Source organism: Pan paniscus, chromosome 1 (assembly GCF_029289425.2).
Source record: "Pan paniscus chromosome 1, NHGRI_mPanPan1-v2.0_pri, whole genome shotgun sequence".
Classification (NCBI taxonomy): Eukaryota; Metazoa; Chordata; class Mammalia; order Primates; family Hominidae; genus Pan; species Pan paniscus.
In genome coordinates this window covers 141,730,555-141,744,127 of record NC_073249.2, presented here as the reverse complement: position 1 = coordinate 141,744,127, position 13,573 = coordinate 141,730,555, and the positions used below count along the sequence as shown (strand labels likewise).

The following is a 13,573-nucleotide window of genomic DNA, read 5'->3' as shown; positions in this document are numbered from 1 at the left end:
TGTGTCTGGGACTAAAAGAAGCATATCAGAAAATTAAAGGCAATTTTTGTACATCAAAAACTTTTGAATATTCACAATTTCAAATGGGTCAACCTAATATACATAAAACTTCAATTATTTCATTTTTCAGTTCCATAACTACTGTAGCACTTATTTTCAAATGGGTCAACCTAATCTACATAAAACTTCAATTACTTCATTTTTCAGTTCCATAACTACTGTAGCACCTATTTGCAAGGGACTTACTTCTACTTCTCATTTCTTTCTCTCTTCTTTCTTTTGCTCATGAGGAAACTTACGCATAAAAAACACAAACTAATGACCACTGGTACACTAAAAACAAAACTTTTCAGCTGTGGCCAGGCCAGGTGTGAATGAATGAATGAATGAAGCAAAATAAGACTTACTTTTTCTTCAACTCCCTATGATTTCTTGCTTCCAACTAATAGGCAAGCAATTACTGTCTCAAAGGATTGACATATTAAAGCATACCAGATTATAAAGTCAAGTCTGTGGCCAGGCACAATGGCTCACACTTACAATCCCAGCACTTTGGGAGGCCAAAGTAGGCAGATGGTTTGAGGTCAGGAGTTCGAGACCAGCCTGGTCAACAAAGCAAAACCCTGTCTCTACAAAAAATACAAAAATTGGCTGGGCATGGTGGCACACACCTGTAGTCCTAGCTACTCAGGAAGCTATGGTGGGAGGATCACCTGAGCCTGGAGGTCAAGGCTGCGGTGCGCCATGATTGTGCCACTGCACTCTAGCCTGGGTGACAGAGTGAGACCCTTTCTCAAAAAAATAAAATAAAAATCAAGTCTGTGATAGTAATAATTAAACCAGCGTGTACGTTAAAATGTTTATAAAACTTTTTGAGTTTTATTTTCATGAAAATATATTCACTTCACAAGAAAAAGTACATGAATATAACAAACATCTTTTATATTTAGTTTTAGCTATTATCAAATAATTGAAAAATGGAAGAAGAAAGAAAAGACAGATATATGATCATTTTTACCTGCAAAAGCAGATTTCAACATGGGACTGTCCTCCACCATTATACCTTCTTGTGTCTTGTGTCCTAGCTTTTGCTTGTACTGCTGCACAAATTCTGTGGAATGGGCAGGATCTATAGGATTCATTCCATTTGACCGTGTGGTCTGAATATCACCTGCATGTTCGGAAGAGCACAGTGAGTCTTCAGTATGCTGCTCTGCTTTCATCAGGTCACTGCCAGACAACATGCTCAAATTGACAGCAGGGAGCTTCAGAACAGCAGAGTCTGCCTCACCAAAACTCAAGGCACTTGATATACCAAGGTCATCATCCTCAGGAATGGGATTGTACCATATTTCTCCTTCATCATCTGCATCATTTTCCTCATTAAAATCTAAAGCACAGTTTTTCGATAATGAAGAGTTTGTAGCGTTACATACCACATATGTACAGTACTCTTTAGATGATTTGAGGAAAGACTGTGATAGCTGATGTTTAGGTAGAGACACAGGTGAGATGGATAAATGACTTCTATCTTGGCATTTCTTATTTTCTTCTTCCAGATTAAGAGGCCTCAGAGTACTCTGATATAGCCAATTGCGTTTCTTTGAAACAGTGATGCTGTTAAGTGGCTTATGACCTCTGAATTCAATATTATCCTTCAGATCTTCAAGTTCTCTTCTCTTCATTGAAGACCCATAGGCATTTTCAAATAAATCTGTTGCAAAGATAGAATAGAAGGTAGAATATAATGTCTGGTATATCAGAAAGACATGTCACTTCAGACCAGTTATTTAAAAAAATTTTTTTAAACAAAAAGTAGCAACAATCACATTCAGAGACTAAAATTAAACTAGAAAAAATTTGAATTTTACATATAAATACGATTTATATTATTTAGAAATCAAACTGCTAGTATAAGTGTCAAAGAATTCTAAGAAAAAGGATATACAAACTCTGAGACTGCCTTTATAAAAACTATAGTGCTAACAAAGCCTTACCCTAAGCAAAACATACCTTATAAAAAGTTTATCTAGAATGCTTTATTCATAGTATACCTCTAATCAATATTTGAATAAGTTTCAATTCATTATTACAAGGACCAGAAGTCCTTAGAAGTATAATATTCCTCCTACCCTTTTCACACAAAGATTAACTTTCAAACCTAACAAGAAACTATGCCTTACTAATATTAAAATGTCAACATAACATTGGCTTCCTATCCATATAACACAATGGCACCTTATGTAGGGTTTAAGTTCTAAATATCTAGGGCAGAACTAAAAACAAAAATCCCTTCAGAAGGCCCCAGATTAGAAGCAGGTATGCTGTCTCACAGTATGCACTACACAGCTATTATTTTTTTTGGCCAGGCACAAACTTAAGCAGCAGAGAAATAAGAATGAACAAAACAATCCCTTCCCTTAAGAAATTCATAGTCCAGGCCCTGCGCAGTGGCTCATGCCTGTAATCCCAGCACTTTGGGAGGCCGAGGCGGGAGGATCACGAGGTCAGGAGTTTGAGACCAGCCTGGCCAACATAGTGAAACCCCGTCTCTATTAAAAATACAAAAATTAGCCGGGCATGGTGGCGCATGCCTGCAGTCCCAGCTATTCAGGAGGCTGAGGCAGATGAATAGCTTGAACCCAGGAGGCGGAGGTTGTGGTGAGCCGAGATCGTGCCACTGCACTCCAGCCTGGGTAACAGAGCGAGATTCCGTCTCAAAAAAAAAAAAAAAATTAATAGTCCAATGGGAGACCTCAAATGCTTAGATATATGCATATCTTAATATAAGTAAGACTCTACAAATGTATACATAACATTAATTTCATCTAAAGAGGAAAATATTTTGTGTTTCCAGAGTTGTAAAGCAGGCTTCAATGACAGTCCATAAGCTAAGTATATAACTATCATTATAATAAAAATTCACCGTACATAATTAAAACCACATTTAAAAAATCTAAGATCATCTCAGGTTTCTAAATTATGGAATTATATGGTCAACTCATCTTATTGGCACAGCAAGTAAAAAATAATGGTCTAAAAATAGAGTGATAAAACACACTAAGCTACAAGGAGCTTAAAACAACCAAAAAATCATATTTATGCAGAATCAGGGTTTTCAGTAACCTCCCTTCTACTGAAAAGAAAATCCTTTAAAAAATCCAAATGTCCAGCCTGGGCAACATGGCAAGACCCTATCTCTACAAAAAATTTAAAAATTAGCCAGGTGTGGTGGCACACACCTGTCATCCTAGCTACTTTGTAGGCTAAGCTGGGAAGATTGCCTGAGTCCAGGAATGTGAGGCTGCAGTAAGCTATGATTGTGCCACTGCACTCTAGCCTGGGCAACAGAGTGAGACCCTGTCTCTTAAAAATAAATGAATAAATATATTTTTCCTTTTACAAAATCCTAAACATGTACCCAACCAAGCAGATTAATAATAAATAAATAAATAAACAAACCTTAAACACAAATTGCAAGTCACATTCAATTCCAGATGCAGGAATTAGACTAGAAATCAGAAGGCAAGGAAGCTCCCATGAATACCTACTATGCCAGGCATTTATTTACTCCACAAATGAGTGACTATTATGTGGCAGGCATGAGAGATAAAGAAGTAAGGAGGCCTCCAACCTCATTTAAACTCTAGAACAATCCTATGAAACAGGTATGATTACCATCATGAGCCTCAAAGAGTTTGAGAAATATGGCCAAGTCACTAGCCCTAGGATTCAAATTTAAGCCTGTCTAACCTTAAAACCCATGCTCCACTCACCATGCTACCCACAAACCACACGATGCTACCCATACCATGCTACTCACAAACAGTACAGAAGTAGGCAACCCTCTCTGAACATGGGGATATTCATCCCAATTTATCTTATAAATTAAAGTGGCTGCTGGTAAGAACTAAGTGAAATAATGTTCAACATACTTGAAAAACTATAAAGTTCTACTCAAAAACGTCAAGTAACTTGTTCGAGTGTACCTTGTTGGTAAATGGAAAAGGCAGCACTCAAACTTATTCTGACTCCAAAGTTTGTGGTGATATATCTAGGCTACTATAAGGGAAATTCAAAAGTCTTTCTCTGGTTCTATCTCCATTACACTTAAAATTAACAACTGAAAATCAAAACATACTCAGCAATCACTGGGGTTTCTGGGTTTTCAGTGATCACATGATTTTGCCAGGTGCACTGAAGTCTAAATCTATTTCACATTTAAGTTCAAATCCAGTATTACTTAACAGTATTTCAGACCTTCACAGGATATTATAGTTTGACCCAATTTAAATTTGAAGCAAACAGTATAAAATTACATTACTCATGATGGCTATGAGCCACATCTTATTTTATCTTTTTCTCAGACATCTCTTAGAAATTCCAAATTTTTATATAGCTAGACACATTCATTATTTTAAATCTTTTTGGAGTTTTCTGACATACACTATAAATGAGTCTTTGAACATGTTTCTACTACATTGCAAGGAACTGCAGTGAGAAAAATAAAGCTACCAGTATCCCATATTTAAGCAAGTTGATACTTCCATTGATATAATCATTTAATGAAAGTATAATATTAAAAGGAATTTTTTTTTACTAGATAGGGTCTCACTCTTGTCACCCAGGCTGGAGCACAGTGGCACCATTATGGCTCACGGCAACCTCAACCTCCCAGGCGCAAGTGATCCTCCCGCCTCAGTCTCCCAAGAAGCTAGGACTACAGGCTTGCACCACCACACCTGGCTAATTTCTTTTTTTTCTTTTGGTAGAGACAGGGTCTCACTATGTTGCCTAGGCTGGTCTGGAACTCCCAGGCTCAAGTGATCTTCCTGTTTCCCCCTCCCAAAGTGCTGGAATTACGGTGTGAGCCACCATGTCTAGCCACTATTTTCAATGAAATTGTGAACTACAAAAGCTTGAATCCATTCACTCTGATTGCTATTGCCGAATATTTTAAAATAAATGATGCTGAACTTTAAACTTATAGATAAATGGCACATTATTATAATTTATATTGTGTATTATAAATATATAAATTACAAAGGCCAAATTTATTTATTAAACTGAATTAATCAACACATTATTCAAGATAATAAACTTGAGCAATTATTTATAATTAAAACATTTTTATCTCACTTAAATTAAATGGATCCACATGAATGTAAATTCATAGATATGGAAAGCTATTTGCAATCTGCCCTCCCATTTAATGCAACAATGTTTAACCATATTAGCATAAATTTAAGAGTTTTAGCTTCATATATATAAAATATGTTATTCATAAATTATAAATCTTTTTGTAGAGAAAGGGTCTCATTGTTGCCTATATATTGCCTATAAATTATAAATTTTTTTGTAGAGACAAGGTCTCACTGTTGCCTATATATTAAATTATATATTATATATAAAAACACATACAATATATAATAAAATATATTTCATATATAATATAAAAATATGTTATATATACACACACACATATTGAAAGAAGGTCCAACTAAAAATATAAAAATAAGTATGCAAAGTTACAAGGCAAAAAAAGTCCTTAGTCTCTTGCAACTATACATGTTATGGGATAATTTTCAGATTCTAATTAAAGTAATTTTACTTTGAATCTGTAAGAGAAGGAAATGGCAATTAAAAGTTTTTCACTCAGAAAAATATTCCACACAGTGGTGAACTACCCAAGTCAATTCTGTTTTCTCAACTATTATTTCATAATAAATCTAGATTACTTACTGAACATTTAACTAGTGCCCCCAGCTCAAATGCCATCAGCAAATTTTCCAAGAAATTATATATTTCAACCCTCATTGAAAATCTGTAGTACCGGCTGGGCGCGGTGGCTCACGCCTGTAATCCCAGCACTTTGGGGAGGCCAAGGCGGGCGGATCACGAGGTCAGGAGATGGAGATCATCCTGGCTAACACGGTGAAATCCTGTCTCTACTAAAAATACAAAAAATTAGCCAAGCATGGTGGCGGGCGCCTGTAGTCCCAGCTACTCGGGAGGCTGAGGCAGGAGAATGGCGTGAACCCGCGAGGCAGAGCTTGCATTGAGCCGAGATCACGCCACTGCACTCCAGGCTGGGCGACAGAGCTAGACTCCGTCTAAAAAAAAAAAAAAAAGTGTAGTATCTAGAGAGACATCTTTTCATCATTTAAAAAATTCTGCAGAAATAAACTCTCTTGCTTTTCCTTACTTCTCTTTAAAAATCCCAAATAAAAGTATCTTATGAACACTGTATTAGATGTTTAAATCTGTTTTAAAAGCATTAAACATTTTAATATTTATTAAAATCCTGTTTCTAAATAAGTACAAGTATCCCCTGCTTAGAGTCAAACTTGGCAGTCCAGATGAAATTACTAGAATAAACTTAAGTCTTAAGTTTCTGTTTGTGTATATGTGTGTGTGTATCTTTATCTTTCCTAGACAAATCTAAAAAGGGGAGAGAGATGGAATGAAAAGGAAAGAAGCACCTTTTTTATTTTCATTCCCTTGTGGCTAGCAATAAAAACCCTAAAGAAAAAAAAAAGCTGTGTGTTAGCTTTTGAGACGGGAAAGTAGAGAAGAAAACTCTGAGACCGTTTTCAGTTCCGCAAAAGTAACAGGGAGCAGCAAAAGAAAGGAGCACAAAAGATGAGCAGAATAAATAAATACCCCAAAAAGGTGTCCTCTAGCTCAATTCCCAGTGCTCTTCAAGGCAGTACTCCTCAACTTCGATCTTTTCACTCTCCATCTAGAATCCTAATGATCTGAGGCAAAGCAGTATTCTCACAAAGCCTGCTTGCCTTCCCCTTGATAATAACAAGTAAGTGCTAGGCACAGTACCAAATGGATTATCTCTTTTCATCCTCACAGCAACCTGAGGACTGAGGCTACACAAGGTTGAGTAACTTATCCAAGGTCACAAGCCTGGTAAGTGGTAGAGTCTGTCCAGAAACCCAGAATCTCTATTCTGTTAACCATTGTCCTATATGGCCTCCTCTCTTGCATTTCCAAAATCTCACTAATACTTGTTAGTGCAAGATGAGGCCAATATAGAGGGAACTGCTCAAATGTGTAATATATAAGTAGTAAGTATATTCATTCATATACATAAAACTGAAGCAAAAAGAGCCCAAGTGCTTTGCTCTAATAGGGGTAGTTTAAGTACCAAGTATCAGAATAAGGTAGAATTTTTTTTAAAACTTCGGGGATGTGAGAGCTCTAGAAGCTTACTATTCAAAAGTACGGTACACCAGATAGCAGCATCTACACTGGGAGCAGAATCTCAGGTCCCACCCCACACCTATAGAATCTGCATTTCAACAAAATTTCCAGGGAATTCATATGGACATTAAGTTTGAAAAGCACTGCTCTAAAACATTGAACCACATTTTGAGTGGCAAAGGTCTAGCAAACAGCCTTCTTAAACACAACATTTCTTGGGAGCCACTGGTCTAGAAATGTAGGACTTTCAAATCAACACAACACTGTTTTCTGCTGAATTTGTAATTCTTGAAGTTTTCCAGCCACCAGCAACTCCAATGTTCCATGGCACTCTTCCAGAAAAAGAAAAAAAAAAAAAAAGCAACTGCACTTGCTTTCTAGCACCACAATAGCAGAATCTCTCAGGAAGAGATTTAAAATTAGAAGACTGTCAAAAACTATATAACTATTGCTACTCACCTTGAAGAGGGCAAATACAGAAAAAAATTGTTGGAAAAATTCATAAAGATTATGCAATTCATAAAGATAAAAAATCAGAGTTACAAATACTTGAGAAAAGTAGATGGGAATCAAGTCATAGTGTCAACTTCACTTTAAGATGGTTAAAGATCATACCAAACTAATTAATACTACCTTAAAATAATTGTCTAAAAATTTTAGGCAAAATACTAAGTTATACAGTCTAAAGTTTTTTCTTTCACAGACCATGTAGCAGGAAAAGTGGAGTCAAAGTAGGCTAATTATTTTTTAAAGCAATAAAAGGTGCTTTTGAATTTGTTTCTGAAAACTATATTCTAATTAAAACTTATTTATAAAGATTTATAATGATGTATAGTTGGCAAACACATTAAGATTCCTTTGTAATCTTAAGGCTTGCAGAAACTTGACAATTTTTATTATGTGTAATGACTTTAGATTTCTTAAATAATCATGTCAATTAGGAACAATTCGGCCAATCTGTGAACACTACATACTTAACTGCATCAAATCATTTGGCATTATAATACTATCAAAAGTTCTTAGTAGGAGCCAGAAATCAAAATAGAAAATCATTTGTGTTTCCATTTGTCATATAGTCTCAAAAATTTTCACAATACCTATATAAAGTATCTCCATTCCACTGAATAATTATTCTGTATTACAAATTCTAAATATAATTTTGACAAAATATCTTATGAATAATACTGTACAGAAAAATGTGCTATAAACCTTTTAGGATATTTAACATCTTTACATAAACAAGAATGTACTGGTTCATCTAGACCGCTCCAAAAAAGTTTTGCAGAAAACATGATTTAAAAGTAGAAGTCAAGTGACATCAATTTCAAGTAAGTAAATATTTAAAGGTAAAAGTTTAAAATGAATACAGCAAATGCTTTTTTAAATTTTATTTATTTTTTTATTTTTTTGAGACGGAGTCTCACTCTGTCTCCCAGGCTAGAGTGTAGTGACGCGATCTTGGCTCACTGCAAGCTCCGCCTCCCAGGTTCACGCCATTCTCCTGCCTCAGCCTCCCAAGTAGCTGGGACTACAGGCACCCACCACCACGCTCGGCTAATTTTTCGTATTCTTAGTAGAGACGGGGTTTCACCGTATTAGCCAGGATGGTCTCGATCTCCTGACCTCGTGATCCGCCCGCCTCGGCCTCCCAAAGTGCTGGGATTACAGGCATGAGCCACTGCGCCCGGCCCAGCAATTACTTTTTGAAATGTCTTTAAACCCGGCCCTAAGATTCTCCCATCTTCTTTGCAACTTTGAGGAAGTTATTTACCCCGCTATGCCTTGTTGAAATTCACCCATATCCTCAATCCAAGCAATTTAATAGAATTAATTGGATCAGACCTTTAAAGAACTCTAGAGTCTCTGATCTTATATAAACGGGCTTTTTTCAAACTCATGACGCCTTGGGTTTGAAACCACATAGTAGTTTGAATCCATACACAGGTACCAACTGAGTGATCTTGGGCAAACTGCTTAATCCCTCTGTTCTTTTTCTTGTAGCTGTTGTTAAATGACAGCATATCTCCATTTTGGGGGCTATAAAAATTGTATGAGAACCACCTAATGTATCCAGAATGGACTTAGTAAGACCAACTAAACTTCATGAAAAATATTTTTTTAAAAAAGCTCTCCAAATCTATACTAGATATGTAAACACTGCACAAATTATTTTCATCTCTCCTGAAAAATGAATTAGTGATTTAAAAGGAAGTAACATCTGAGAGTTGTTTAAACCAGAGATTATGGTAGCTTTGGCTTAGATTTCTCATAAAATATCTAAAATATTATCACATAATAATTGTTTCATTTTAATTTCTAAGTTAGCAGTTTCATTTAATTAGTTGCTTAATGCAAAAATCAAATTCATTCTTAAAGGAACTATATTTATTACTTTAAAAATCCTTGAATGTTTACTACTGAGGGCATTGAAAGCCATCACATGGTAAATGTTTTAGCTCAGTGACAAAAGGGTGAAAAATATTTGACTATTTTTTGTTATGGCTGAAATTCAACTATGGTACCAAGAGTTAAAACTAAGCCAAAGGAGGGGAGGTAAAAATATTGTGGCAATAAAATATAATAAATGATTACAAATTACTCCTGGAAATGCATGTTTAATATGAACTTAGTATAAAGTACACCTCTCAACAAAGAATTTACATTCTATTATTCTTTTGTTCAAGTGAAATGGAATATTTAACCTTGAGAATAAAATTTGACAGGTATGTATTAGAGCCGTATAGACAGGAAAAAACTTTGCAAGTTGGCACACACTTTGAATGAATCATTTGATTTGTCTTCATTGTTTGATAAGAAGTTTTGTGAACTTTGTTTCTCCCCACTGTTGTGTGTTTATTGGTTAAACAAAGTTAATGTGTATAAATCCAGTCCTGTAGGATTTGTAATTACTACCAGAGAAACCGCCAAGTACTGTGAATACCTTTTACATTTCAGGATTTAATGTTTTCCAAATTATTCCTGACTTATAAGTCTTTATGATCACTAAAAATTTTTATATGTAAGAGTATTCAAAAGACCATGTTGTTCTGGCTCACTTTGAAGATATTATACTCCTTTCAGGAAAGATATTTTGATATTTACAACATAATTGACTGGTTTCTAGAATTGATAACCTAAACCTTCAGTGATAGTTAAAAATCATGCACATACAAAATAGGGAGCATAATCCTATTATAAGGATCAATATACTTTTTAAAAAACTAATTTACTTCCCATATAAATAGGATTTAAGTTTGCAAATGACTGCTTTAAAAAAAAAAACTACCTGAGGAACATTTTTCTTTTGATTAAAATGTTAGTGTCCTTGATTTTTCACAATAAAAAGATTACTTTGTTGAGGTTTCTTTGTCGGGGGGAGGCAGGTGGAGAGATGGTGTATGTGAAATACTACCTGACTAAAAAATTCTACTTATGGTAGGGTTTTTTTTGTTTGATTTGTTTGGGTTTTTGGTTGTGTGTATGTATGCATGTGTGTGCGTGCCTGGGAGAGGCAAAAAAAAAAAAAAAAAAGTTGTAATGAGTAAAATGACAGTTTATGAAGCCTATAAAATCTACCTTGAATCAAATTCAAATTTACAAACTCCACAAAAGTCTACGGATTTGCCTAGAGCTACAAAGAATAAAAATCAAGACAGTGCCGCCCATCTGTAAACCTACTAAAAGTGTGTTATACTTAATCTTTACTCCTTTAGGTAATACTTAGGGAATAGACACACTGGTTTTTCGAGAAGAAATCACAACCTCAATTCTTCATGCCATTGTCTGATTAAAAAGAAAAAAAAAAGCAAAACGAGTAAATGCATTACATTAAGTAACCCCGAAATTACTTTAAGCTGCCACTTACATGACACTTACTTTCGCCCGGTAACGTACCTGTCTGCAAAAACATACCTTTTTCTTGGCTCTTAAGACAGAAGCCCAGTCGGTAAACAGTAAGGCTCGCGGTGCTAGCATTTTCATCGCAAAGTATCCTACCTGTCAGCGTAATTCTTTGGTCTGGAGGCACCGACAGGACACGGTTTTCACGCACTTTCAAAGCGCCCACATTTGGGGAGGCTGCCTGCGTTCCTGTGACTTTGGGGGCCGTCCCACGGGCACGACCCTTCATTCCCAGGGACAGCAGACGCCCTTTGTACATCCACTTCTGCAGCTTCTTGACTGTCACTGCCGGCGGCCTGAGGAAGGAGGGGCCTTCCTGGCGGTCTCCTTTGCCACTGCGTATCACAGAGGACCCCGCTGGATCCCTGAAAGGGCTTCCCGAGGAGCAGCCGTGGTCCTTGGAGCCTGGAGGCTGGAGGCCGGTGGGTGCAGCCGCCCGGGCGCGGTCCCCACTCCAGCCGTCCATCCTGCCTCCACGTGGCGGGGGTTCGTCCCAGTCCCCGTGCGCGCCGCACCTGATCCAGCTGTCGCTCGGCCACCGCTGGAAGGGAGGCGGCTTGGCACCCACCCGGAGGCTCTCGAGGCTTCTGCTGCAGGACGGCCGCATCCGAGGAGTCCGCAGCTGGCCTCCCCGCGGCTCCCTCTGAGGCGACCGGGGCGGGGACACCTGCTGCCGAGGGCGTCCGCCGCCTCCCCGCTCCCCGTCTCGGGGGCAGGCTCGGCGGTACGCGGCGCCGCGGGAAGGCGGCTGGCCCGGAGCCCGGGCTCCCGCGGGGAAGCTGTGATCCGCCAAGCCCCCGCCGCCCCGCCGCGCTCCCGAGTCAGGGGGCAGGTCGTGCATGGCCTGGATCAGCAGATAATAGGCCTCTCGCAACTGGGTCCGCAGCCTGCCTGTCTCCAGGCGGCCGCCCTCCGCCCCCAGGGAGGAGCCCGCCGCTGGGGGAGGCGGGGGACGCCGTTCAGCCTCCGCCCCCTCAGGCTCGGGCGCTGACTGCGAGCCGCCGGGCAGGTTTTCGTAGTAGTCGGCGTCGTAGTCGTCTTCGTCCTCGTCGTCTTCCTCCTCCTCTCCGCTGCCCTCGGAGCCCTCCGGGGAGTGCGGAGGAGCGTGAGCGAGCCCATGGCTCCGGGGGGCGGCCTCCTGCCCGCCGCGCGGCCGAGGCCCGAGCGCCCCCAACTGCTCCGGGTGCCCTCTGGGGACCCGCGCCCCGGGACCCCACGCCTCAGGTGACGGCGAGGGCTGCTGTAGGCTCCGCCCGTGTCCACCGGCGTGCTCACATTGGGGGGTGTCTGCGGCACCCCAGGCGTCTCCCGCGGCTGCCGAAGAGGCCGCCACCGCAGCTGCGGCTGCCGCCCGGAGCCCTAGCCCCCCGGTGCCGCGGGGACCCCGCCTTCCCCGGAGCCTGGACAGCGTCCTCCTCAGAGGGTCCGCCATCCCCTCTGCCTTAGCCGCGAGGCTCACCCCCGCAGGGGGGAGAGGTCGGAGCCCCGCTGGGGAGAAAACCGCGCTCGCGGAGGCGGCGGCGGCTCCCCATGACCGGCGCTGGCCCTCGCCGGCTCCTCACATACTTGGCATAACTCTGCCGCGGGAAGGCGTGGGGGAGGGCGGTGGCGCCGCAACGCGCATGCCCCGGAGCCCCGGGCCGCGACGGGGCGCGCGGGCCGGGGGCGGCAGAGGTGGGTTCTCGGGGTGGGCGAGTGGTGCAGGTGGAGGCGGAGGGCGCGGGCCGGTAGGTAGAGTAGTAGGTCGGCTGAAGCTGACCGACGGAAGCAGGGGTGGGCGCACAGAGCGCGAAGGGTGCGGGGAGAGTTGACGCAGAGGAAAGAAGAACGAGCAGGAACGTGAGTTTGGGCTGGTGGCTGCAAAGTTTTGGTTAGGGAGCCCGAGAAAGGGAAAGTGCCCTCCTGGCTGTCACCCCAGCACCTTCACCGCCACCGCTGCACGAGGTGTGTCTTAGGCACAGCAAGTCCTAGCTTGAGAGAAAACAAAGATTGTTTTGACGGACAAAGTACGAGTGCAGGTGTATCTCGGTGCATGTGTTCTAGAAATGTATCAATCATTTTAATCGCCCAGAGAGCTAGCTAGCTAAAAGAAATTTGCAGCGATTCCTTTTCTATAAGAGTTCTTTTATCAAAAACAAAACAAAACCCACCCACCGATGTCTCTTTTAAGTCTGTTTTTCCTTCTTTATTTCAGTTAATGCATGCTAACAAAATTAATTATTACATCAGCCAAAACTTGTAAAATGGAGCCACAAATATTATGTCCCTCATCACCCTACCTACAAGATTATCATACAGGTTTGCAGCTTTCTAATATAAAAAAGTTAACACTTCATTTTAATTTAAATAGTGAGTTGAGAAGCAATTGAACTGAAATTGAGACACAGTGTAATCTAGAAATACCGGCTGTCTCCCAAAAACATTAAATTCCAGATTCTGGGCAGCAGTTGCAAACTCA

General features: G+C 40.3%; 1 protein-coding gene across 2 annotated transcripts in view; it reads right to left on the bottom strand.

The window, feature by feature from the left end:
- The window catches only part of SYDE2 (synapse defective Rho GTPase homolog 2), a 49,761-nt gene extending 37,054 nt beyond the window's left edge, over window positions 1-12,707 (bottom strand). Inside the window, exons 1-2 of one of the 2 annotated variants that reach the window (XM_063600026.1) lie at window positions 11,128-12,707; window positions 1,019-1,714 (exon numbers count right to left, since the gene is read on the bottom strand). In XM_063600026.1, coding sequence (XP_063456096.1) covers window positions 1,019-1,714; window positions 11,128-12,547 — 2,116 coding nt within the window. In that variant the 5' untranslated portion in view covers window positions 12,548-12,707. The remainder of the gene's footprint in view (window positions 1-1,018; window positions 1,715-11,127) is intronic. The other variant, XM_003805292.7, reaches the window with a different exon arrangement.
- Window positions 12,708-13,573: the final 866 nt, after the last annotated feature.